Consider the following 22931-nt stretch of genomic DNA (forward strand, 5'->3'; position numbering starts at 1 on the left):
GCTCGAAACTGAAGTTCCACCCCCACAAACAAGCTCACCCCGCCACGGCCCGACGCCACAAACGTCAATGCGGTAGCGCGCGGAAGACGGCGCCCCGCGCGGCTTACGGCCGCTTCAACCTGGCCGAACTGCACCGTTTACCCTCGGCGCGCGTGGTGGTCATCATCCGATACAATGCTGCGCGCGTTGCGTCTGTTCGTCCGCCCCCTTGTTTGACAGCGGCCCGCGCCGGCCCGAGGCTGAAGCTGAAGCTGAAGCTGGCAGTCATTCCCCATTTTCCTGCTCAACCGGCAGCCAACATGGAACTGTCCGCACAGCCGTCGCCGGCCACGGCCAAGAAGCTCGGCCTCGAGTCGGGCCAGGCCCTCATGGCTGAGGGCCCGCAGGTGCTGCACCAGTACGTGGCCTCCAAGATCGGGGCCGCCATGGGCCGCGCCATGCCGCAGATGGACGTGCGCTTCAACAATCTCTCGGTCACCGCCGACATCGTCGTCGTGGACGACTCGGGCGCCAAGCACGAGTTGCCGACCATCCCGAACACCATGAAGAAGGCGTTCGTGGGCCCCAAGAAGCGCATCGTGCGCAAGGAGATCCTCAAGAGCGTGAGCGGCATGTTCGCGCCCGGCAAGATCACGCTGCTGCTGGGCCAGCCGGGCTCCGGCAAGTCGTCGCTGCTCAAGATGCTCAGCGGCCGCTTCCCCATTGAGAAGAACATCACGGTGGAGGGCGACATCACCTTCAACGACGTGCAGCGCGAGCAGATCATCAAGCGCCTGCCGCAGTTCGTCGCGTACGTGAACCAGCGCGACAAGCACTTCCCCATGCTGACCGTCAAGGAGACGCTCGAGTTCGCGCACAAGTTCTGCGGCGGCGAGCTGTCGAAGCGCGGCGAGGAGATGCTGTCCAAGGGGTCCGCGCAGGAGAACCTGGAGGCGCTCGAGGCGGCCAAGGCCGTGTTCGCCCACTACCCGGACATCATTATTCAGCAGCTAGGACTCCAGAACTGTCAGAACACCATCGTGGGCGACGCCATGACCCGCGGTGTGTCCGGTGGTGAGCGCAAACGCGTGACGACCGGCGAGATGGAGTTCGGCACCAAGTACGTGACGCTCATGGACGAGATCAGTACGGGCCTGGATAGCGCGGCCACGTACGATATCATCAACACGCAGCGCAGCGTGGCGCATACGCTCCGCAAGACGGTGGTGGTCGCGCTGCTGCAGCCGTCGCCGGAGGTGTTCGCGCTCTTCGACGACGTGATGATCCTGAACGAGGGCCAGGTGATGTACCATGGCCCGTGCAGCCGCGTGGAGAACTACTTCGAGGGCCTGGGTTTTTCATGCCCGCCCGAGCGCGACATCGCCGACTACCTGCTGGACCTGGGCACGAACGAGCAGTACCGCTACCAGGTGCAGAACTACCACACGAAGCAACCCCGCAGCGCCGGCGAGTTCGCCGAGTTCTTCCGCCGATCGAATATCCACCGCGAGATGCTCAACGAGCTGGAGACCCCCCACGACGCAGAGCTGCTGCGCAACGTGGCGGAGGTCATGGAGCCGACGCCCGCGTTCCACCAGTCGTTCGTGGAGAGCACGTTGACGCTGCTTCAGCGGCAACTCATGGTGACGTACCGCAACAAGCCCTTCATCTTCGGCCGTCTACTGATGATCTTCATCATAGGTCTGCTGTACTGCACGGTTTTCTACGACTTCGACCCGACGCAGGTGTCTGTGGTCATCGGCGTCATTTTCGCCACGGTCATGTTCCTGTCCATGGGCCAGTCGTCGCAGATCCCGACGTACATGGCAGAGCGCGACGTGTTCTACAAGCAACGCGGCGCCAACTTCTTCCGCACGTCATCGTACGTGTTGGCCACGTCCGTGAGCCAGATCCCGCTGGCCGTCGTCGAGACGGCCATCTTCGGCGCGCTGGTGTACTGGTTCTGCGGGTTCGTGTCGGAAGCCAAGCTGTTCATCATCTTCGAGATCATCCTGCTGCTGTCGAACCTGGCCATGGGTATGTGGTTCTTCTTCCTGTCGGCCATCGGCCGCAACGGCGATATCGCGACGCCCTTGGGTATGGTGTCGGTGCTGGTGTTCGTCATCTTCGCTGGTTTCATCGTGACGAAGAGCCAAATCCCGGACTACCTGATCTGGGCGCACTGGATCAGTCCCATGACGTGGAGTCTGAAGGCGCTCGCTATCAACCAGTACCGCTCGAGCCCGATGGACGTGTGCGTGTACGACGGCGTGGATTACTGCTCGAAGTACGGCCTCAAGATGGGCGAGTACTACCTGGGCCTGTTCGGCATGGACACGGAGAAGGAGTGGATCGTGTACGGCGTGATCTACACGGCGGCCATGTACGTGGTGTTCATGTTCCTGTCGTACCTGGCGCTGGAGTACATCCGCTACGAAGTGCCTGAGAACGTGGACGTGTCGGAGAAGACGATCGAGGACGAGTCGTACACGATGCTGGAGACGCCCAAGACGAAGAACGCAACCAACGCCGTGGACGACTACGTCGTCGAGATGGATACCCGCGAGAAGAACTTCACTCCGGTGACGGTTGCCTTCCAAGACTTGCACTACTTCGTGCCGGACCCGAAGAACCCGAAGCAGGAGCTCGAACTGCTGAAGGGTATCAACGGTTTTGCTGTCCCCGGGTCGATCACCGCGCTCATGGGCTCTTCCGGTGCTGGTAAGACGACGCTGATGGACGTGATCGCTGGCCGCAAGACCGGCGGCAAAATTACCGGTAAGATTCTGCTGAACGGCTACGAGGCCAACGACCTCGCCATTCGCCGTTGCACGGGTTACTGCGAGCAGATGGACGTGCACTCGGAGGCGGCTACCATTCGTGAGGCCCTGACCTTCAGCTCGTTCCTGCGCCAGGACGCGTCGATCCCGGACGCTAAGAAGTACGACTCGGTGAACGAGTGCATTGAGCTGCTTGGACTTGAGGACATCGCCGACCAGATCATCCGAGGCAGCTCGGTGGAGCAGATGAAGCGTTTGACGATCGGCGTGGAGCTTGCTGCTCAGCCGAGTGTGATTTTCCTGGACGAGCCGACCAGTGGCCTGGACGCTCGCTCCGCTAAGCTCATCATGGACGGAGTCCGCAAGGTGGCCAACTCCGGCCGTACCATTATTTGCACGATCCACCAGCCGTCGTCGGAGGTGTTCTACCTGTTCGACAGCCTGCTTCTGCTGAAGCGCGGTGGCGAGACGGTGTTCTACGGCAACCTGGGCAAGAACTGCCGCAACCTGGTGGACTACTTCCAGAGCATTCCCGGTGTGGCCCCCCTTCCGAAGGGATACAACCCGGCCACGTGGATGCTGGAGTGCATCGGCGCCGGTGTCAGCAACGGTGCCGCCAACCAGATCGACTTCGTGGACAACTTCAACAAGAGCTCGTACCGCCAGGTGCTTGACAGCGAGATGGCCAAGGAGGGCGTGACGGTCCCGTCGCCCAACCTGCCGGAGATGGTGTTCGCCAAGAAGCGTGCGGCCACGTCGGCGACGCAGATGAAGTTCGTCGTGACCCGCTTCTTCCAGATGTACTGGCGCACGCCGACGTACAACCTGACGCGTATGGTGCTGGGCATCTTCCTGGCGCTGCTGTTCGGCATCGTGTTCGTGGACGCCGAGTACGCGTCGTACTCGGGCCTGAACTCGGGCGTGGGAATGGTGTACATGGCCTCGCTGTTCCTGTCGATGACCGCGTTCCAGAGCGTGCTGCCGCTGACGTCGTCGGAGCGCGCCTCGTTCTACCGTGAGCGTGCTTCGCAGACGTACAATGCGTTCTGGTACTTCCTGGGCTCGACGCTGGCGGAGCTGCCGTACTGCTTCGTGCTCGGCGCTCTCTTCACGGTGGTGTTCTACCCCATGGTGGGTTTCACGGACGTGGGCGTGGCCTTCATCTTCTGGCTGGCGACCTCTCTCAGCGTGCTCATGCAGGTGTACATGGGTCAGATGTTCTCGTACGCGATGCCGTCGGAGGAGGTGGCGGCTATCATCGGTCTGCTGTTCAACGCCATCTTCATGACGTTCATGGGCTTCAGTCCGCCGGCCTACGCGATCCCGTCGGGCTACACGTGGTTGTACAAGATCTCGCCGCTTCGCTTCCCGGTGTCGATTCTGGTGGCTCTCATCTTCTCGGACTGCGACGACCTGCCGACGTGGGATGAGGCCTCGCAGTCGTACACGAACGTGGGCTCGAAGCTGGGCTGCCAGCCCATGGCGGACGCGCCGGTCACGGTGGGCCACATCACCATCAAGGAGTACACGGAGGAGTACTTCGGCATGAAGCACGACACGATCACGCGCTACTTCTTCGTGATCATCGGGTTCATCGTGTTGTTCCGCGTGCTGGCGCTGATCTCGCTGCGCTACATCAACCACCAGAAGCGGTAGATCGTTACTACTTCTTGAAACTGGGGGCCAGCCAGTTATTACGAGCGAGCTTCCATGTATATTTCTGCTTTTGAAACCTCAAATAAAATAATGGTACACATGCGTGCGAAGTCGTTTTCTTCTTCGTTGGGCAACATGCTTCTGATCGGATACCCCGGGCGATTTCGTCTCCAAGCAATGTTGGTAGTCGCCAGGAGTGATCACTTCAAGCACTTCGGTATATCGGCTGCGGTACAGTACAGTCGAGTGAACCTGGACAGCGATGCACCAGCGCAAAGGGCTGAATTTCACATCGGCATTTCGCCATCGACGACAGCACTCTGCCGATAACGGGTGCGGATGCAACAATTTTGGAGATATCACAAGTGCACTCCTACCGCGACAATCATATATCTGCCTGTTACCGTCGGGGGATTCTGTCGAGCGACATAGCACGGAGCTATGCACGGTCAAACCAATCACCCCTGCCCCCGTCACTACGCACAAAACCACAGAACGCAAAGATGAACTGCTTGTTATGGTTACAAATATTAATACTTGGTTGGTTTCCGGAGGATATGTGCAGAATCTTGGTCCACCAAAGTTTAAAGTGGTGTGGACCGCCAGCTCTGGCCAGCATTCCAGTCCTTGCGTCGGCACAACCGGGCTAATGACCGCGATTCGTTCGAACGATCAGCGGGGACACTGTTCAGCGGGGGCGGGAATGGAGAAGCTGTGCTGCTGTCTATCGGAGGATCGACCGAGATATGTACGCACGAGCGCATGTATCTGAAATCTGAAAATCCAGCTATTGAATAGGGCATCATATTGCGGCAGGTTTTCCAGACCGGACATCTGGAATCTGCAGCTTGCCATCATCACGGCGTTCGGTTTTGACCCCTGCCCAGTGCCAGTGCCACCAATTGGTATTAATACCGCCCGCCGGAAACTAACTGCGAACACGTACACCAAGTACACCGCACTATGGTTGTGAGCACAAGACAACTATCGTTCCCGATTGTGCAGCATGCAGGCGGTGGTCGCGCTATACTGTAAGTTCATACCCGCACTTTCACAAAAATGTGAAACCTCAGCTCTATATTTTCCAAAAATATGAAAACCTCAGCGACGATACTTTCTGAAAACCTCAGCGATTGCCGATTTTAGTGAAGGGGCGCGATCGAAAAGCGACGGCTGGGCGGCCAATCAGAGGGCGTCTGAGCTGCGATACTTTGCGATGATGGCACCCATTTCCTATTTCTGGCAGTAGTACCCTACCCCGCATTGGATGACGGCAGCCCTCCCTATTTGTGGCGACGGTCTCATCGCGCCACATTCGCAGACCTTCACGCCTCGCTCGAAACTGAAGTTCCACCCCCACAAACAAGCTCACCCCGCCACGGCCCGACGCCACAAACGTCAATGCGGTAGCGCGCGGAAGACGGCGCCCCGCGCGGCTTACGGCCGCTTCAACCTGGCCGAACTGCACCGTTTACCCTCGGCGCGCGTGGTGGTCATCATCCGATACAATGCTGCGCGCGTTGCGTCTGTTCGTCCGCCCCCTTGTTTGACAGCGGCCCGCGCCGGCCCGAGGCTGAAGCTGAAGCTGAAGCTGGCAGTCATTCCCCATTTTCCTGCTCAACCGGCAGCCAACATGGAACTGTCCGCACAGCCGTCGCCGGCCACGGCCAAGAAGCTCGGCCTCGAGTCGGGCCAGGCCCTCATGGCTGAGGGCCCGCAGGTGCTGCACCAGTACGTGGCCTCCAAGATCGGGGCCGCCATGGGCCGCGCCATGCCGCAGATGGACGTGCGCTTCAACAATCTCTCGGTCACCGCCGACATCGTCGTCGTGGACGACTCGGGCGCCAAGCACGAGTTGCCGACCATCCCGAACACCATGAAGAAGGCGTTCGTGGGCCCCAAGAAGCGCATCGTGCGCAAGGAGATCCTCAAGAGCGTGAGCGGCATGTTCGCGCCCGGCAAGATCACGCTGCTGCTGGGCCAGCCGGGCTCCGGCAAGTCGTCGCTGCTCAAGATGCTCAGCGGCCGCTTCCCCATTGAGAAGAACATCACGGTGGAGGGCGACATCACCTTCAACGACGTGCAGCGCGAGCAGATCATCAAGCGCCTGCCGCAGTTCGTCGCGTACGTGAACCAGCGCGACAAGCACTTCCCCATGCTGACCGTCAAGGAGACGCTCGAGTTCGCGCACAAGTTCTGCGGCGGCGAGCTGTCGAAGCGCGGCGAGGAGATGCTGTCCAAGGGGTCCGCGCAGGAGAACCTGGAGGCGCTCGAGGCGGCCAAGGCCGTGTTCGCCCACTACCCGGACATCATTATTCAGCAGCTAGGACTCCAGAACTGTCAGAACACCATCGTGGGCGACGCCATGACCCGCGGTGTGTCCGGTGGTGAGCGCAAACGCGTGACGACCGGCGAGATGGAGTTCGGCACCAAGTACGTGACGCTCATGGACGAGATCAGTACGGGCCTGGATAGCGCGGCCACGTACGATATCATCAACACGCAGCGCAGCGTGGCGCATACGCTCCGCAAGACGGTGGTGGTCGCGCTGCTGCAGCCGTCGCCGGAGGTCTTCGCGCTCTTCGACGACGTGATGATCCTGAACGAGGGCCAGGTGATGTACCATGGCCCGTGCAGCCGCGTGGAGAACTACTTCGAGGGCCTGGGTTTTCATGCCCGCCCGAGCGCGACATCGCCGACTACCTGCTGGACCTGGGCACGAACGAGCAGTACCGCTACCAGGTGCAGAACTACCACACGAAGCAACCCCGCAGCGCCGGCGAGTTCGCCGAGTTCTTCCGCCGATCGAATATCCACCGCGAGATGCTCAACGAGCTGGAGACCCCCCACGACGCAGAGCTGCTGCGCAACGTGGCGGAGGTCATGGAGCCGACGCCCGCGTTCCACCAGTCGTTCGTGGAGAGCACGTTGACGCTGCTTCAGCGGCAACTCATGGTGACGTACCGCAACAAGCCCTTCATCTTCGGCCGTCTACTGATGATCTTCATCATAGGTCTGCTGTACTGCACGGTTTTCTACGACTTCGACCCGACGCAGGTGTCTGTGGTCATCGGCGTCATTTTCGCCACGGTCATGTTCCTGTCCATGGGCCAGTCGTCGCAGATCCCGACGTACATGGCAGAGCGCGACGTGTTCTACAAGCAACGCGGCGCCAACTTCTTCCGCACGTCATCGTACGTGTTGGCCACGTCCGTGAGCCAGATCCCGCTGGCCGTCGTCGAGACGGCCATCTTCGGCGCGCTGGTGTACTGGTTCTGCGGGTTCGTGTCGGAAGCCAAGCTGTTCATCATCTTCGAGATCATCCTGCTGCTGTCGAACCTGGCCATGGGTATGTGGTTCTTCTTCCTGTCGGCCATCGGCCGCAACGGCGATATCGCGACGCCCTTGGGTATGGTGTCGGTGCTGGTGTTCGTCATCTTCGCTGGTTTCATCGTGACGAAGAGCCAAATCCCGGACTACCTGATCTGGGCGCACTGGATCAGTCCCATGACGTGGAGTCTGAAGGCGCTCGCTATCAACCAGTACCGCTCGAGCCCGATGGACGTGTGCGTGTACGACGGCGTGGATTACTGCTCGAAGTACGGCCTCAGGATGGGCGAGTACTACCTGGGCCTGTTCGGCATGGACACGGAGAAGGAGTGGATCGTGTACGGCGTGATCTACACGGCGGCCATGTACGTGGTGTTCATGTTCCTGTCGTACCTGGCGCTGGAGTACATCCGCTACGAAGTGCCTGAGAACGTGGACGTGTCGGAGAAGACGATCGAGGACGAGTCGTACACGATGCTGGAGACGCCCAAGACGAAGAACGCAACCAACGCCGTGGACGACTACGTCGTCGAGATGGACACCCGCGAGAAGAACTTCACTCCGGTGACGGTTGCCTTCCAAGACTTGCACTACTTCGTGCCGGACCCGAAGAACCCGAAGCAGGAGCTCGAACTGCTGAAGGGTATCAACGGTTTTGCTGTCCCCGGGTCGATCACCGCGCTCATGGGCTCTTCCGGTGCTGGTAAGACGACGCTGATGGACGTGATCGCTGGCCGCAAGACCGGCGGCAAAATTACCGGTAAGATTCTGCTGAACGGCTACGAGGCCAACGACCTCGCCATTCGCCGTTGCACGGGTTACTGCGAGCAGATGGACGTGCACTCGGAGGCGGCTACCATTCGTGAGGCCCTGACCTTCAGCTCGTTCCTGCGCCAGGACGCGTCGATCCCGGACACGAAGAAGTACGACTCGGTGAACGAGTGCATTGAGCTGCTTGGACTTGAGGACATCGCCGACCAGATCATCCGAGGCAGCTCGGTGGAGCAGATGAAGCGTTTGACGATCGGCGTGGAGCTTGCTGCTCAGCCGAGTGTGATTTTCCTGGACGAGCCGACCAGTGGCCTGGACGCTCGCTCCGCTAAGCTCATCATGGACGGAGTCCGCAAGGTGGCCAACTCCGGCCGTACCATTATTTGCACGATCCACCAGCCGTCGTCGGAGGTGTTCTACCTGTTCGACAGCCTGCTTCTGCTGAAGCGCGGTGGCGAGACGGTGTTCTACGGCAACCTGGGCAAGAACTGCCGCAACCTGGTGGACTACTTCCAGTGCATTCCCGGTGTGGCCCCCCTTCCGAAGGGATACAACCCGGCCACGTGGATGCTGGAGTGCATCGGCGCCGGTGTCAGCAACGGTGCCGCCAACCAGATCGACTTCGTGGACAACTTCAACAAGAGCTCGTACCGCCAGGTGCTTGACAGCGAGATGGCCAAGGAGGGCGTGACGGTCCCGTCGCCCAACCTGCCGGAGATGGTGTTCGCCAAGAAGCGTGCGGCCACGTCGGCGACGCAGATGAAGTTCGTCGTGACCCGCTTCTTCCAGATGTACTGGCGCACGCCGACGTACAACCTGACGCGTATGGTGCTGGGCATCTTCCTGGCGCTGCTGTTCGGCATCGTGTTCGTGGACGCCGAGTACGCGTCGTACTCGGGCCTGAACTCGGGCGTGGGAATGGTGTACATGGCCTCGCTGTTCCTGTCGATGACCGCGTTCCAGAGCGTGCTGCCGCTGACGTCGTCGGAGCGCGCCTCGTTCTACCGTGAGCGTGCTTCGCAGACGTACAATGCGTTCTGGTACTTCCTGGGCTCGACGCTGGCGGAGCTGCCGTACTGCTTCGTGCTCGGCGCTCTCTTCACGGTGGTGTTCTACCCCATGGTGGGTTTCACGGACGTGGGCGTGGCCTTCATCTTCTGGCTGGCGACCTCTCTCAGCGTGCTCATGCAGGTGTACATGGGTCAGATGTTCTCGTACGCGATGCCGTCGGAGGAGGTGGCGGCTATCATCGGTCTGCTGTTCAACGCCATCTTCATGACGTTCATGGGCTTCAGTCCGCCGGCCTACGCGATCCCGTCGGGCTACACGTGGTTGTACAAGATCTCGCCGCTTCGCTTCCCGGTGTCGATTCTGGTGGCTCTCATCTTCTCGGACTGCGACGACCTGCCGACGTGGGATGAGGCCTCGCAGTCGTACACGAACGTGGGCTCGAAGCTGGGCTGCCAGCCCATGGCGGACGCGCCGGTCACGGTGGGCCACATCACCATCAAGGAGTACACGGAGGAGTACTTCGGCATGAAGCACGACACGATCACGCGCTACTTCTTCGTGATCATTGGGTTCATCGTGTTGTTCCGCTTGCTGGCGCTGATCTCGCTGCGCTACATCAACCACCAGAAGCGGTAGATCGTTACTACTTCTTGAAACTGGGGGCCAGCCAGCTATTACGAGCGAGCTTCCATGTATATTTCTGCTTTTGAAACCTCAAATAAAATAATGGTACACTTGTGTGCGAAGTCGTTTTCTTCTTCGTTGGGCAACATGCTTCCGATCGGATACCCCGGGCGATTGCGCCTCAAAGCAGTGTCAGTAGTCGCCAGGAGTGATCACTTCAAGCACTTCGGTATGTGGGTCGAGGCCTGCGGTAGTCAAGAGAACCTCGCGACTAGAGAGGGCCGATCATCTACATACAGTGATGCAATTGTTGTAGTCGACTTGAGAGCAATCCACAGCTGTTCAACACGCTTTCCACCCGTTCAATTCCGACAAGTACCCTTGTGGATGTGTAGCTGTTGCTGACGAGGGATGAAACGTTGCAGCTGTACGTCAACGCATCGGATCGGACTCGGTTATCAGGATCGGCCACTCGGCACAGTATCGGCTCCAAGCACAAAGCGATCAATGAGATCTTTGGTTCCGCGCCTGGGTTCCGCGAGTCACGAGTCACAAGAAAAATGCTCATAAACATCCATGTGCATCGGACGAAGCCGCGTCCTCACTTGATCCCTGCGTGATACCAGCGGGCAGCAGCTAACTCCTCTTGCCGTAATCGCTCGCCTACCCAATATGGTAGTTTTCATACCTTTGCAGCGCGGGAGCTGTCTCGGCGAGCTGTCGACGCTTTCCGCTATTATAGTTGGCGCTTGCCATCATCAGAGGCACCTCTCGACCCTCATGGAAGTCATCAAGCTTGAAAACACTATGAACACCATAAAAGGGCCACGTTGATGCCAAGGTCACTTCAACATGTAGTGCTCTTTTGCCAAGACATGGTACCGCCGCCTTTGTCGCCAAGAGGAAGCTGCTTCGCGAGCGGGCTAGCTAGTCTCGATCACTCTTGAATTTCCTGTCTTCCGCCCAAGTCAATCGAGAAGAAGGGGATCCGCGATGAATTCGACGGAGCCGTCGTCCACCTCCGCCGCCGACGGCCCCGAGCTCAGCTACGAGTCGGGCAAAACGCTCATGGCCCAGGGCCCGCAAGTTTTTCACGACCTCATGGCCGCCAAGCTCCCGGCCGCCACGGGCCGCCCATTGCCACGGATGGAGGTGCGCTACAGCAACCTGTCGCTGTCCGCCGACATCGTCGTGGCCGACGACCACGCTACCAAGTACGAGCTGCCCACCATCCCGAACGAGCTCAAGAAGACCCTCATGGGCCCAAAGAAGAAAACAGTTCGTAAGGAGATTTTGAAGAACGTGAGCGGCCGCTTCGCGCCGGGCAAGATCACGCTGCTGCTGGGCCAGCCTGGGTCGGGCAAGTCGGCTCTCATGAAGATTCTCAGCGGCCGGTTCCCCATGGCTAGGAACATCACCATGGAGGGCGACGTCTCGTTCAACAATGTGGCTTATCAACAGCTCGTCGACAGACTACCGCAGTTCGTGTCGTACGTGAACCAGCGCGACAAGCACTTCCCGACACTGACTGTCAAAGAGACGCTCGAGTTCGCCCACACGTTCTGCGGTGGTAAGCTGCTGGAGCAGGGCAAGGGCATGCTGGACATGGGTGGGCAGCACTCCAGCGACCTGGAGGCGCTTGAAGCTACCAAGAGCATCTTTGCGCACTATCCTGACGTCGTGCTGCAACAGCTCGGACTGCAGATCTGCCAGGACACTGTCGTGGGCGACAACATGCTTCGTGGTATCTCAGGTGGTGAGCGGAAGCGTGTCACGACTGGCGAAATGGAGTTCGGCATGAAGTACGTGTCGCTCATGGACGAGATTACTACTGGATTGGATGCCGCTGCAGCCTATGATATCGTGGACACGCAGCGCAGCGTCGCTCATCGAATGCACAAAACAGTGGTGATCGCGCTGCTCCAGCCGTCCCCGGAGGTGTTTGCGTTGTTCGACGATGTGATGATCCTGAACGAGGGCGAGCTCATGTACCACGGACCTTGCAACCAGGTGGAGGAATACTTCGAGACGCTGGGTTTCAAGTGTCCCCCTGGACGCGATATCGCCGATTACCTGCTGGATTTGGGAACGAAGCAGCAGCACCGCTACGAAGTCCCTCATCCGACGAAGCAACCGCGCAGCCCAAGCGAGTTTGCAGAATGTTTCCGTCTGACGCAGATGTACCAGGAAATGTTGAGCATATTGGAGGCTCCCTACGATCCGGAGCTGGTCGCAAGCGTGAAAGACATCATCGAACCGATGCCCGCATTCCACCAGTCGGTGTTCGCCAGCGTGTTAGCGCTTCAGTGGCGAGCGTTGCTCATCACTTATCGGAACCAGGCCTTCGTGATGGGAAAGCTGGCGATGGTCATCGTTATGGCATTGCTGTATTGCTCCATCTTTTACCAATTTGACCCAACGCAGATCTCGGTGTCGATGGGTATCATGTTCGCTGCCGTCATGTTCCTCTCGATGGGACAAGGTGCGATGATTCCGGTCTACATCTCGGGTCGAGCTATCTTCTACAAACAACGCCGCGCCAACTTCTTCCGAACTGGGTCCTATGTTCTAGCAACTACTGTGAGCCAGGTCCCGTTGGCGCTAGCTGAAACCGTCGTCTTCGGCTCGATCGTGTACTGGGTCTGCGGGTTTGCGTCCGACGCAAAGCTTTTCATCATCTTCGAGGTTGTACTGTTCCTGTCAAACCTGGCAATGGGCATGTGGTTCTTCTTCCTCGCTGGGGCGCTACCCGATGCAAACGTGGTGATGCCGGTGAGTATGGTCTCCATTCTCGTGTTCATCATTTTTGCGGGGTTCGTTGTAACCAAGAGCCAAATTCCCGACTACCTGATCTGGGCGCACTGGATCAGCCCGATGGCTTGGGCTATCAAGGCGCTGGCGGTTAACGAGTATCGGTCGAGTGATTACGATGTGTGCGTGTACGACGGGGTGGACTACTGCGCCAAATACGATGGACTCAACATGGGCGAGTACTACCTGAACCTCTTCGATGTATCTACGGATAAGGCGTGGGTTGTATACGGGATCATTTACCTCCTGGCAGTGTATGTCTTCTTCATGTTCCTGTCGTACTTGGCGATGGAGTACATTCGCTACGAGACCCCTGACAACGTTGACGTGACCGTAAAGCCTATCGAAGACGAAAATTCGTACGTCCTCACGGAGACACCAAAGGCTGGAAACCGAAAGAACGACGTGATTGTCGAAGTACCTGTCGAAACGCGTGAGAAGAATTTCACCCCTGTGACCGTGGCGTTCCAAGACCTGCACTACTGGGTCCCCGATCCGCACAACCCGAAGGAACAACTCGAGTTGCTCAAGGGCATCAACGGCTACGCTGTTCCTGGTTCAATCACGGCACTCATGGGCTCCACTGGTGCTGGTAAAACGACGCTGATGGACGTGATCGCTGGCCGCAAGACCGGCGGTAAGATTGCTGGCAAGATTATGTTAAACGGCTACGAGGCGACCGACCTCGCAATTCGCCGCAGTACAGGATACTGTGAGCAAATGGATATCCACTCGGAGGCGGCTACCATTCGCGAGGCCCTGACCTTCAGCTCATTTCTGCGCCAGGATGCGTCGATCCCGGACGCCAAGAAGTACGACTCGGTCGACGAGTGCATTGAATTGCTTGGACTTGAGGACATTGCTGACCAGATCATCCGTGGCAGCTCGGTGGAGCAAATGAAGCGATTGACGATCGGTGTGGAGCTTGCTGCTCAACCGAGTGTGATTTTCCTGGATGAGCCGACGAGTGGTTTGGACGCTCGTTCGGCCAAAATCATCATGGACGGTGTTCGCAAAGTGGCTGACTCCGGTCGTACCATTATTTGTACAATCCACCAGCCTTCGGCTGAGGTGTTCTACCTGTTCGACAGACTGTTGCTGCTGCAGCGTGGTGGCCAGACCGCTTTCTACGGTGACCTGGGTGAGGGCTGTCGCAACTTGATCGACTACTTCGAAAACATCCCGGGGGTGGCTCCGCTACCTGACGGATACAACCCTGCGACGTGGATGCTGGAGTGCATTGGTGCTGGTGTGGGCCACGGATCTAAGGACTCGATGGACTTCGTTAGCTACTTCAAGAATAGTCCGTACAACCAACAGCTGGAGACGACGATGGCGAAGGAAGGCATCACTACCCCTTCTCCGGATCTCCCCGAAATGGTGTTCGCGAAGAAGCGAGCCGCTAACTCGATGACGCAGATGAAGTTTGTCGTGTGGCGGTACTTCCTGATGTACTGGCGGACCCCAACGTACAACCTCACGCGCATGTACCTGGCCATTTTCTTGGCGATCCTGTTCGGACTGATTTTCGTCAGCAATAACAACTACGCGTCGTACTCGGGTCTGAATTCGGGTGTTGGTATGGTATTCATGTCGTCACTTTTCAATTCGATGGCCGTGTTCCAGAGCGTGATGCCGCTGACCTGCGCCGAGCGCGAGTCTTATTATCGCGAGCGTGCTTCGCAGACATACAATGCGTTCTGGTACTTCATTGCCTCGACGCTGGCTGAGATCCCGTACTGCTTCGTCAGCTCGCTCTTGTTCACCGCCATCTTCTACTGGTTCGTGGGCTTCACTGGGTTCTGGGCGGCGGTGGTGTTCTGGCTGGACTCTTCCTTGCTGGTGTTGATGATGGTATACCTGGCTCAATTCTTCGCGTACGCGACACCAAGTGAAGAAGTTGCTCAGATCTCGGGCATCCTGTTCAATTCGATCTTTATGATGTTCGTTGGCTTCAGTCCTCCGGCGTACAAGATTCCTTCGGGCTACACGTGGCTGTACAAGATCTGCGTGTTTAAGTTCCCTATTTCGAACCTCATATCGGTGGTGTTTTCCGACTGCGACGAGCTGCCGACCTGGAACGAGACGACTCAGTCGTACGAGAACGTGGGCTCTCAGCTCGGTTGCCAGCCGATGGCGAATGCTCCGGAGACCGTGGGCCACATCACGATCAAGGAGTACACGGAGCAGTACTTTGGTATGAAGCACAGCCAGATTGCTCGCAACTTCGGCATCACGATCGGCATCATCGTGCTGTTCCGAATCTGGGCTGCGTTCGCACTGCGCTACATTAACCACCAGAAGAAGTAAGCAGCACGGTTGGGCAAGCTGCATGGGCATAGCGAACTTGCATGGACATAGCAATTTTATAATGCATTTTGAGTTTTGAAACAATCAGTCTCCAAGGTTTAAATTTCAATCAGAGCGGTGACAGCAGCAGCTTAATAATGCCATGACGCCAAGCGACTCATAATAAATGTCTACTGTAGAAGTTGCGGTGGGGTGGATGCACACGGACAGCACCGGAGAAAACGACATTACGTAAGCTCTGAAAGGTTCCTGTTGATCCCACGGCTACCCGGAACAAGCTGTAAGCCGTAGAACAACGTGGGGTGCGGCCTATTCTCAAGTAGATCCCGGCGGTGATGCGAGTAAATCAACAGCATTAATCCGCGTAATCCTAAAAAAGGGGCGATTCAAGGAGACCCTCTCACGAATTCATGGGCAGAACAGTTGCTTCTGCGGCAATGTCTCGCCTGATGATCAGGTGATAATGGATTCTCAAAGGATTATTTTTCAAATCTTTTCTCCGTGAACACGTTTGTGGGAAACGACGACAGCTCCTAGTTTTTAGTTTAGAGGGCGTCGTTCTTAGGTCTCAGCTTGCACGCAGGCCAACTCGCCAGGCTAATTTCAACACCCACCACGCCACTCCCCGACTTGTTGCGAGGCATGCCTACGGCGATCTAAGAGTTCTGTAAAACCGTGGTATGGCGTGATGTTAAGTCTGGCTTGGGATGGTGTTTGAAAAATATTGCTCACTGCTTCGGCCGAAAAAACCGCTTTCCACCGCTGCACTGGTTCAAAACGGTGATTTCACTTCAAAGTCATCGAGGCAGCATGCTTAAAATGTACAAACGTCAAACCTCGGTGTCATGAGACAACCAAGAAATTACACGGTAATTTACGATACGTATTACGGGACGAATTACGGGACGAGCTTCCAAGGTGAAGTTTACGGGGCGATCCGTCAAATCGGTACTTTCGCCAAGTCTTGGATGTACAAGGTGATCTGCACGGATGTACATGTACATGTAGGGCACCCGCAACGCCAACAATTGTGGTACATGTATTTGACTGAGCGCGCACGTAGACAGCACAGCCCAAAAGAGCGGATTGCACAACCTTCTGTACGATCAGCTGCACCAAAGCTCCCGAAACGACTCCTGCCGAATTGTTGGCTTTGCACCACGCGATGCGAGGTGGTGGTGGGGGGATACTGTAACACGGGAGCAACCTGTCGCAAGGTGTTCATCTACATGTATGTAGCGAAAGGAAGACGGTGGTCTTGAGGTGGGAAAATGCATTTCAGGAGATCAAGGATGCGATTCCAGGCCTAGAAGCTCTCCCACGCCGTTTAACATACCAGCCAGCCCGAGACGACGGCAAAGCACTAACAGGTCTCCATGGACCTGTAAATGCATTACCGCACGAGCCACAAACAGTTCGTGTGACCTGCCATAATTGTTTTCTCGTCTAGCCTCCCTTCGTGGACAAAAGAACTTCGATGCGTTGTTCAATGTAGCCGACGACGACACGTGAGACTGGGAGACCGACATGGACCCTGGCCTGGAAGGGTGCGGAGCAGGTTCGAATGTATACGAGCTAATATTCAAATTCATACATCAGGCAACGCTACAGAATCCTAACCAAACTAGATAAGCTTACAGTGATAGCGTTATAGCAAGCCAGTGTGAATGTTACGCAGGATTGCATGTGCAGGAGTGCGAGCGGTTGGCGGATGTAGATTGAAACTGCTACTACATCTACTACATGGGGTGCTCGGCTAAGCACGCATACTTGGGATAATGCTATAACGGAATGACGCTGAGTCGAGAGCGCGCGGGCTCCGACGCCACCGCTCGGAGGTCAGCATCCTCAGTGGGCTCGCCGTGATGTCCACCCCAAACGGCTCCTACTTCCATAGACCATTGCCGTTGTAGCGACACTGACCAGGGCGCGACGGCATGTAGCTCGACCTCTCAAACTTTTGATTGGGAGTACCGTGAAGTAAACCACCGTCGCCACGTGTAAAAATTGGTGTTTTGATTGGTCGTTTTTTCCCCTGTGCGTTGAATTGATTTGCTGGAGCCATAGGTCCAAGGAGACCCGTAAGAAATCTCTGGTAGTGAAAGGGTTAACGTGGGCCACGGTCGGACCTTCAGAAAAACGATTTTGAACATGGAGACGAGAAGATGGATCGACTCGGGGCAAGTATCGGCTGTTTACAGGCGAGGCTCCAAGCCCGCCTGAATCCTATCACCTACAGAGGTGCAATGCCGAGGTGTGCTCCCAACCAAGCAGTGCCTCGCAGCGGGCGGGAATGCTGGTCGTCATTGACACCCGACAACTTGTCAATGGGGTGGGGTGGTCGACTGGATTGATCCCTGATCGTTGACCCCTTCGTTGACGCCTTTAGTCACAGGGCACAGTGTACCGCTGCCATCAACATCGCGCTTATTTTGGGCCGCCGCCCAATCTAGACGATCGTAAGCATGTGGCAACTCAGTGGAAATCTTCACTTATCTATACAATTTTTCATAAATATCAAAATTCCTAATATCCCCTAAATCGGACACCCTCAAAACGTTACTTTGGGACCTGATGATGGCGCGCCCCGTCTCTGTGCGGACCACTTCAACGTGCACAGGTACAGCCATCTTTGCAGCCGACGCGCAACGCGCCACTCGAGCCTCGAGCCACGCTCACGAGTGCCCGAGCAGCTCCATCCATTCTGGAATTCCCTGTCTTGCGTCGAGGTCAGTTGAGACCATGAACTCCACCGCCGATATGGACCCGCCCGCCGTCGAGGGTCCCCAGCTCAGCTTCGAGTCTGGCAAGACGCTCATGGCCGAGGGCCCGCAGGCCCTGCACGACCTCATGGCCGCCAAGATCCCGGCCGCCACGGGCCGCGCGCTGCCGGAGATGGAGGTGCGCTTCAGCAACCTGTCGCTGTCCGCCGACATCGTCGTGGCCGACGACCACGCCACCAAGTACGAGCTGCCCACCATCCCGAACGAGTTAAAGAAAACACTCATGGGCCCCAAGAAGCTCACGGTGCGCAAGGAGATCCTCAAGAACGTGAGCGGCCGCTTCGCACCGGGCAAGATCACGCTGCTGCTGGGCCAGCCCGGGTCGGGCAAGTCGGCTCTCATGAAGGTCCTCAGCGGCCGCTTCCCCATCGGCAAGAACATCACCATGGAGGGCGACGTCTCGTTCAACAGCGTGGCGCACCCGCAGATCGTGGACAAGCTGCCGCAGTTCGTGTCGTACGTGAACCAGCGCGACAAGCACTTCCCGACACTGACCGTGAAGGAGACGCTCGAGTTCGCCCACACGTTCTGCGGTGGCAAGCTGCTGGAGCAGGGCAAGGGCATGCTGGACATGGGTGCGCAGCACGCCAGCGACCTGGAGGCGCTCGAAGCCACCAAGACCATCTTCGCGCACTACCCCGACGTCGTGATCCAGCAGCTCGGACTGCAGATCTGCCAGGACACTGTCGTGGGCGACAACATGCTGCGCGGTGTGTCCGGAGGTGAACGCAAGCGCGTCACGACTGGCGAAATGGAGTTCGGCATGAAGTACGTGTCGCTCATGGACGAGATCAGCACGGGTCTCGACAGTGCCGCCACCTACGATATCATCAACACCCAGCGCAGTGTGGCCCACAGGCTCCGCAAGACGGTGGTGATCGCGCTGCTCCAGCCTTCCCCGGAGGTGTTTTCGCTGTTTGACGACGTCATGATCCTGAACGAGGGTGAGGTCATGTACCACGGGCCCTGCAGCCAGGTGGAGGAATACTTCGAGACGCTGGGTTTCAAGTGTCCTCCTGGACGCGATATCGCCGATTACCTGCTGGATTTGGGAACGAAGCAGCAGCACCGCTACGAGGTTTCCCACCCGACGAAGCAGCCTCGCAGCCCGAAGGAATTCGCGGACTGCTTCGCACAGTCTCGGATCTACCACAACACGCTGGCAGCGCTGGAGGCACCGTACGACCCGAAGCTGGTGGCGAGTGTGAAGGACATCATCGACCCCGTGCCAACCTTCCACCAGTCGGTGTTCGCCAGTGTGTTGGCGCTTCAGTGGCGAGCGTTGCTCATCACTTACCGCAACAAGGCCTTCGTGATGGGAAGACTGATGATGGTGATCATCATGGGCTTGCTCTACTGCTCCATCTTCTACCAGTTCGACCCGACGCAGATCTCCGTGGTCATGGGAGTGATTTTCGCCACCGTCATGTTCCTCTCCCTGGGCCAGGGATCGATGATCCCGGTCTACATCGCCGGGCGTGACATTTTCTACAAGCACCGCCGCGCCAACTTCTTCCGAACGGGGTCCTATGTTCTGGCGACGACCGTGAGTCAGATCCCGTTGGCGCTAGCTGAAACCATCATCTTCGGCTCGATCGTGTACTGGATCTGCGGGTTTGCATCCGAGGTGAAGCTGTTCATCATCTTCGAGGTTGTCTTGTTCGTGTCGAACCTGGCTATGGGCATGTGGTTCTTCTTCCTCGCTGGCGCGTTACCCGACGCGAACGTGGTGATGCCGGTGGGCATGACCTCGATCCTCGTGTTCATCATCTTCGCTGGCTTCATCGTGACCAAGAGCCACATCCCGGACTACCTCATCTGGGCGCATTGGATTAGTCCTATTGCTTGGGCTCTCAAGGCGCTGGCGATCAACCAGTACCGATCCAGCGACTTCGATGTGTGCGTGTACGACGGGGTGGACTACTGCGCGAAGTACGATGGACTCAACATGGGCGAGTACTACCTGAACCTCTTCGGTATGGCCACGGAGAAGGAGTGGGTCGTGTACGCTATCATCTACCTGCTGGCCGTGTACGTCTTCTTCATGTTCCTGTCGTACTTGGCGATGGAGTACATCCGGTACGAAACCCCTGACAATGTCGACGTGTCGGTCCAGTCTGGCGGAGACGACAACTCGTACGTCCTCACCGAAACGCCGAAGGCCGCGAAGCGCGATGGCAACGCAGTCATTGATCTTCCCGTTCACGCTCGTGAGAAGAACTTCGTTCCGGTGACCGTGGCGTTCCAAGACCTGCACTATTGGGTCCCCGATCCGCACAACCCGAAGGAACAACTCGAGTTGCTCAAGGGCATCAATGGCTACGCTGTTCCTGGTTCCATCACGGCACTCATGGGCTCCACTGGTGCTGGTAAAACGACGCTGATGGACGTGATCGCTGGCCGCAAGACCGGCGGCAAGATTGCTGGCAAAATTCTGCTGAACGGCTACGAGGCGACCGACCTCGCAATTCGCCGCAGTACAGGATACTGTGAACAAATGGATATCCACTCGGAGGCCGCTACCATTCGCGAGGCCCTGACCTTCAGCTCATTTCTGCGCCAGGACGCATCGATCTCGGATGCCAAAAAGTACGACTCGGTCGATGAGTGCATTGAGTTGCTTGGACTTGAGGACATCGCTGACCAGATCATTCGCGGTAGCTCGGTGGAGCAGATGAAGCGATTGACGATCGGTGTGGAGCTTGCTGCTCAACCGAGTGTGATTTTCCTGGACGAGCCGACGAGTGGTTTGGACGCTCGTTCGGCCAAGATCATCATGGACGGCGTTCGCAAAGTGGCTGACTCCGGTCGTACCATTATTTGTACAATCCACCAGCCTTCGGCTGAGGTGTTCTACCTGTTCGACAGACTGTTGTTGCTGCAACGTGGTGGCCAGACCGCTTTCTACGGTGACCTGGGTGAGGACTGCCGCAACTTGATCGACTACTTCGAAAACATCCCGGGGGTGGCTCCGCTTCCTATCGGCTACAACCCGGCGACTTGGATGCTGGAGTGCATTGGTGCTGGTGTGGGCCACGGATCTAAGGACTCGATGGACTTCGTTAGCTACTTCAAGAATAGTCCGTACAACCAGCAACTGGAGACCGCGATGGCGAAGGAAGGCATCGCTACCCCTTCTCCAGACCTCCCTGAGATCGTCTTCGGCAAGAAGCGTGCCGCTAACTCGATGACGCAGATGAAGTTTGTCGTGTGGAGATTCTTCCAGATGTACTGGCGCACGCCGAGCTACAACCTCACGCGCATGTACCTGGCCATTTTCTTGGCGATCCTGTTTGGCCTCATTTTCGTCAGCAACAACGACTACGCGTCGTACTCGGGCCTGAACTCGGGCGTTGGTATGGTATTCATGTCTGCGTTCTTCAACTCGATGGCCGTGTTCCAGAGCGTGATGCCGCTGACCTGCGCCGAGCGTCAGTCTTTCTACCGTGAGCGCGCTTCGCAGACATACAATGCGTTCTGGTACTTCATTGCCTCGACGCTGGCTGAGATCCCGTACTGCTTCGTCAGCTCGCTCCTGTTCACCGCCATCTTCTACTGGTTCGTGGGCTTCACTGGGTTCTGGACGGCCGTGGTGTACTGGCTCGAGTCGTCTCTGCTGGTGCTGATGTTTGTCTACTTGGGCCAGTTCTTCGCGTACGCCATGCCGTCGGAAGAAGTCGCCCAAATCATCGGCATCCTGTTCAACTCGATCTTCATGATGTTCATCGGCTTCAGCCCCCCGGCGTACGCGATCCCGTCGGGCTACACGTGGCTGTACGACATTTGCCCGTTCAAGTTCGCCATCGCCAACCTCGTCGCGCTGGTGTTCGCCGACTGCGACGAGCTGCCGACCTGGAACGAGACGACGCAGTCGTACGAGAACGTGGGCTCTGCGCTCGGTTGCCAGCCGATGGCAGATGCTCCGGAGACCGTGGGCCACATCACGATCAAGGAGTACACGGAGCAGTACTTCGGCATGAAGCACCACCAGATCGCCCGCAACTTCGGCATCACGATCGGCATCATCGTGCTGTTCCGAATTTGGGCCGCGTTGGCGCTGCGCTTCATCAACCACCAGAAGAAATAAATCGGCAGCGTGTAGATAAGTTTTTTTTTTTTTTTTACATGAATGAATACGTGTTCGTTGCCGTTGCGGATGTATTTTAACGCTGCCATGGGTTGCTGTCGATGAAACTCGCCAGTCGCTCAGCCTTACCACCTCTGGTGGTACTGTAAGCCCGCCATCATATCGGTGCCTCAATACAATGACATTGTCGAGGATCCTGCGACTGGAGATCGTGGATCTCCGGAGCTCGGGCGAGTGGCAGCCTATGCGGAGGAAGCGGTGCGAGCCACGGAGCTCGAGCACGAGCTAGCAAGCAGACAGCTTGGTGGACTGCAGCAGCATGTCGCGAGGTCCATACATGACAATCACTCTTGCTTGTGTGCATAAACCGGTCGGATGCCATCATCACGCCCCGGCTACGCACCTGAAGCTAGTTGCCCTGCCATCATCAAATGCGATTCGCACGCAGTGTATTACAGGACGTATCTGCTCATTTTGCACCGATCCGGAATCCAGGAGTGTAGCAAAAGTCCTCCACAACACTGATGAAGTCGTCGCTATGCATATTGTATTCACTGGAGAAGCTTCCGCCGGTGCGAAGTACACTGGCAAACCTACAGTGGTGCGAACAAAACTTTATTCAGTTAGGCTAACTGAGAGCGTGGCTGGCGATAATGCATTTCCCCGGCGGAAATCGTTATCGACGTGCCGACATGCCGGTGTGCGAGATTATGCTCGACCCCTACCCGTTTTCGCGATGATGCGGCACAATGGCGGTACAGTACGTACGGCTCCAAGTCGGTTTGACAA

At 57.4% G+C, this 22931-nt stretch overlaps 4 protein-coding genes across 5 annotated transcripts; all 4 read left to right on the forward strand.

Moving 5' to 3' along the window:
• Positions 1-299: 299 nt before the first annotated feature.
• IUM83_01166 (ATP-binding Cassette (ABC) Superfamily) lies at positions 300-4415 on the forward strand (the record flags this gene model as incomplete). Its single annotated transcript, XM_067924999.1, has 1 exon — positions 300-4415. One exon carries the CDS (start codon positions 300-302, stop codon positions 4413-4415), a length of 4116 nt encoding a protein of 1371 aa, XP_067797440.1.
• Positions 4416-6048: 1633 nt separating this feature from the next.
• On the forward strand, positions 6049-10163 carry IUM83_01167 (ATP-binding Cassette (ABC) Superfamily; the record flags this gene model as incomplete). Of its 2 annotated transcripts, XM_067925000.1 has the most annotated exons (2): positions 6049-7029; positions 7101-10163. In XM_067925000.1, the coding sequence occupies 2 exons, from the start codon at positions 6049-6051 to the stop codon at positions 10161-10163; spliced, it is 4044 nt and encodes a 1347-aa protein (XP_067797704.1). The 2 variants fall into 2 exon arrangements, with proteins under 2 accessions (XP_067797704.1, XP_067797703.1); XM_067925001.1 differs by lacking the exon at positions 6049-7029 and having other exon boundaries at positions 9189-10163.
• A 981-nt stretch (positions 10164-11144) lies between these two features.
• On the forward strand, positions 11145-15272 carry IUM83_01168 (pleiotropic drug resistance protein ABC superfamily; the record flags this gene model as incomplete). The annotated part of the gene is made up of 1 exon (XM_067925002.1): positions 11145-15272. One exon carries the CDS (start codon positions 11145-11147, stop codon positions 15270-15272), a length of 4128 nt encoding a protein of 1375 aa, XP_067797619.1.
• Positions 15273-18014: 2742 nt separating this feature from the next.
• Positions 18015-22142, forward strand: IUM83_01169 (pleiotropic drug resistance protein ABC superfamily; the record flags this gene model as incomplete). The annotated part of the gene is made up of 1 exon (XM_067925003.1): positions 18015-22142. One exon carries the CDS (start codon positions 18015-18017, stop codon positions 22140-22142), a length of 4128 nt encoding a protein of 1375 aa, XP_067797702.1.
• Positions 22143-22931: the final 789 nt, after the last annotated feature.

The sequence above is a fragment of the Phytophthora cinnamomi genome (assembly GCF_018691715.1).
Source record: "Phytophthora cinnamomi strain GKB4 chromosome Unknown Contig14, whole genome shotgun sequence".
Classification (NCBI taxonomy): Eukaryota; Oomycota; class Peronosporomycetes; order Peronosporales; family Peronosporaceae; genus Phytophthora; species Phytophthora cinnamomi.